General features: G+C 59.0%; 1 protein-coding gene across 1 annotated transcript; it reads left to right on the plus strand.

Annotated features, from left to right (window-relative positions):
- Positions 1-115: 115 nt before the first annotated feature.
- Positions 116-3,303, plus strand: LOC103781879 (tetratricopeptide repeat protein 18-like; the record flags this gene model as incomplete). Its single annotated transcript, XM_008949602.1, is given in 5 exon segments — positions 116-268; positions 709-879; positions 1,265-1,354; positions 3,078-3,179; positions 3,256-3,303. Coding segments are annotated over 5 exon segments (564 nt in total), but the record flags the coding sequence as incomplete, so codon positions are not given.
- Positions 3,304-3,445: the final 142 nt, after the last annotated feature.

Here is a 3,445-nt window from a genome sequence, read left to right on the forward strand (position 1 = left end):
CAACCCCACCCTGCTGGGACTCTGTGAGGTGTGAGGCAGTGCCCCTGCTGTGCCCTCCTGGGGCTGCCTGTGCTTCTCCTGCTCTCCTCCTCACAGCTGTGCCCTTCCTCCACAGTTTGTTCACCAGGCCCTTGCCCACGAGCTGCTGAGCCTGCCAGGAGGCCCCTCCTGTGCCTACTACCTGGCGTTGGCCCAGACCTGCTTGCTGAAGGAAGATCTCTCCAAATGTGAGGACTGTCTCTGCGAGGCCGTTAGGATGGACTACGTGGTGAGTCCCTGCAGCATCTGCCTTCCTCTTCCCTTGGGACACCCAGATCCTCCTCCTCTTCCTCTCTCTTGGTGAGTCGGGCTCTGTTGGGTGAGAAACAAGCAGAGAAATCCAGCAGAGAGGGAAGGTGGCTTTGGGGAGTGGGGTTGAACAGAAGGCAGAGGGAAGTTGGCACCTCTGGATGCTGTTTGCATCCTCAGGGAGCCTTGCAGGGGTCACCCCACTGCACATGGGGGCTGGAGGGGAGGGGGGGGTCCACACCCCTTGCTGGGGTTTGGCAGCCAGCCTGCTGACTGGATTTTAACCTGCTCCATCAAACCTGCCCTGCTTATAACCAAACACCACCCAGCTCTTGCTTTTCTGCTGGTTACAGGAGTCCCTGCCCCTCTCCCAGGTCTCTGTCCCCCAGCCACATCTCACTCCTGCTTTTGTGTGGGCAGAATCCAAACGTCTGGGCTCAGAAAGGGCACCTGTGCTACCTGAAGGGGGATTTGGGGGAGGCCAAGGAGTGCTACGAGAGAGCCATCAGCTTTGGGGAGGCTCCTGCAGATATCCACTTCCTCTACCTGCGCCTGGGCTCCATCTACCTGGAAGAGAAAGAGGAGTGAGGAGCCAGGGGGAGCTGTGGAACCACAAACCAAACAGCAGGAGAGTCCAGATGTTGGGCCTCAGACCCTGTGAGCTGTGGCTGGAGACAACACCTCCTCCTGGAGTCCTCTCCCTGGCCAGCCCTGTCTTCTTGTGCCAGCTCCAAGTCCCAGCTGCAATTTTTGGGGTGCTGCTGGGCCCTTTTTCTCATCCTCCCAACTGAGGGTGATTTCCACGTTTCTGGGTTAGTCCCACCCTGGGGGGATGGAGGCAGGGGGTGGGTGCCTGAGCCCCAGGGGTGATGGGGGGTTGGGGAAATCCCTGAGGAGCAGGTGAGGGGGCTGTGTGTGGGGCCAAGTGCTGGATGCAGAGAGGAACCTGGTCATCAATCTGTTTCTCTCCTGGCAGTACGGCCAGGCAAAGGAGATCTACCTGCTGGCCTGCAAGAACTCTGCCTCCTGTCTCACCTGGCTGGGGGTGGGAATCTCCTGCTACAGGGTAAGTGCACCAACCTCCAGGTCAGGGAGTCCTTAACCTTGGAAAAGGCCTCGAGATCCTCAGCCCAACACTCCCCTGAGCACTAAACCACAGCCCCAAGAGCCACGGCCACGTGTTCTGAACCCCTCCAGGGATGGTGACTCCAGCACCTCCCTGGGCAGCCTGGGCCAATCCCTCACCACTCTCCCAGGAGAGAAATTCTGCCTAAGATCCAATCAAAACCTCCCCTGGTGCAACTTCAGCCCATTGCCTCTCATCCTATCACTGGTTAATTGGGAGAAGAGACCAACCCCCACCTCACTCCAGCCTCCTGTCAGGGAGCTGTAGAGAGCCAGAAGTTCTCCCCTCAGCCTCCTCTTCTCCAGGCTCAACACCCCCAGGTCCCTCAGCCACTCCTCACAAGCCATGTTCCCCAGACCCCTCCCCAGCTTCGTTGCCCTTCTCTGGACCCTCTCCAGCCCCTCAAGGTCTTTCTCATTGGTGCTTTAACCCCCTTGGAGGCACAGGATGTGGGAGTTGCTTTTGTGCCACCCCCTTTACTGAAGTAAAGCCTGGCTGGCTGTGAAGTCAATGCTCCTGAAGGCCACCAGGTGCTGTCGCTGTCACAGTCCCAGCCTGGCACCCTGGGAGCTGTCAGAGGACAGTCCCCCTGCTGAGCAGCTCTGGGAGCAGGAATCCTCCCCTGCCTCCTCCTGCTGTGGGGCTGGCAGCTCCTCCTCCCCCAGGATGTCCTGGCAAGGCTGGGATCTGGGCCTGGGCTTTGCATGTGACCTGTGTGTCACCACCGAGGCACGGAGCAGGATGGCAGCAGAGAGGAATCTCAGTGCTCTCCCTGCCAGAGGATTCCAGAGCCTCTGAAGGGCTGCCAAGGACACCCAGCCACCAGCAGCACGGTACTGAGGGGCTGGAGTGGGGCCAGAGAAGGGCAACGAAGCTGGGGAGGGGTCTGGGGAACATGGCTTGTGAGGAGTGGCTGAGGGACCTGGGGGTGTTGAGCCTGGAGAAGAGGAGGCTGAGGGGAGAACTTCTGGCTCTCTACAGCTCCCTGACAGGAGGCTGGAGTGAGGTGGGGGTTGGTCTCTTCTCCCAATTAACCAGTGATAGGATGAGAGGCAATGGGCTGAAGTTGCACCAGGGGAGGTTTCAGTTGGATTTTAGGAAGAATTTCTCTCCTGGCAGAGTGGTGAGGGATGGGCCCAGGCTGCCCAGGGAGGTGCTGGAGTCCCCAGCCCTGGAGGGGTTCAGAAAACATGTGGATGAGGCACTTGGGGCCATGGTTCAGTGGCCATGGGAGTGTTGGGTTGATGGTTGGACTTGATGAGCTTCGAGGTCTTTTCCAACCTGAGTCATTCTGTGATCTCCTGGAGGTCCACAAGGATCCTCCAAAGGACTTTGGCTGAGGGATGGAAACGGGGAAGGAGTCTGAGCTTCCATTTCCCCCTTGGCCCATGTCCCCCTGCTGGGAGGCCGTGGGTTTCAGGCAGGTTATCCTCAGTGCCAGCACCCAGCTCTCCAGGCTGGAGCACAAAGGCCTCACCCCTGGCTGAGATAACCCCTTGTCTCTGCCCTAAATCCTTTCCCTGCCTCCCTGGCAGGGAAACTGCCAGCTGCTGTTGTTGCCCCAATACCTCTGGCTGCTGGAGCAGATGGCCCTTCACTTCTGAAACCCTTTCTAACCCCCTGTCTGCCTTTTGTCCACACTTCTCCTTGTCCCCCTCTCAAGCTGGAAGAGATGGAGGAGGCAGAGGCTGCTCTCTCTGAAGCCAACGCCCTCAATAACACCAACGCTGAAGTGTGGGGCTATCTTGCCCTCATCTGCCTGCAGGTGAGTGCCCAGCCAGCCTGAGATGGGGCTTTACCAGCATCTCTTTGGATGTTCTCCTCACGTGTCATTTCCCCAGGGTGGCCGGGAGCTGGAGGCAGAGCAGTGCTACAAGTACACCAGCAAGGTTTGTGGCTGCAGGGGGGGCAGGGCAGGACAGGGGCTGCTGGAGAGGGGAAAGGAATTGGCATTTCAACCTGCTGGTCCCACTTGGCAATGTGGCAGAGAATGTAGGACATGTCCTCAAGTGGCCAAGGAGGCCACCAGCA

The sequence above is a fragment of the Merops nubicus genome, unplaced genomic scaffold (assembly GCF_000691845.1).
Source record: "Merops nubicus isolate BGI_N331 unplaced genomic scaffold, ASM69184v1 scaffold28371, whole genome shotgun sequence".
Taxonomy (NCBI): Eukaryota; Metazoa; Chordata; class Aves; order Coraciiformes; family Meropidae; genus Merops; species Merops nubicus.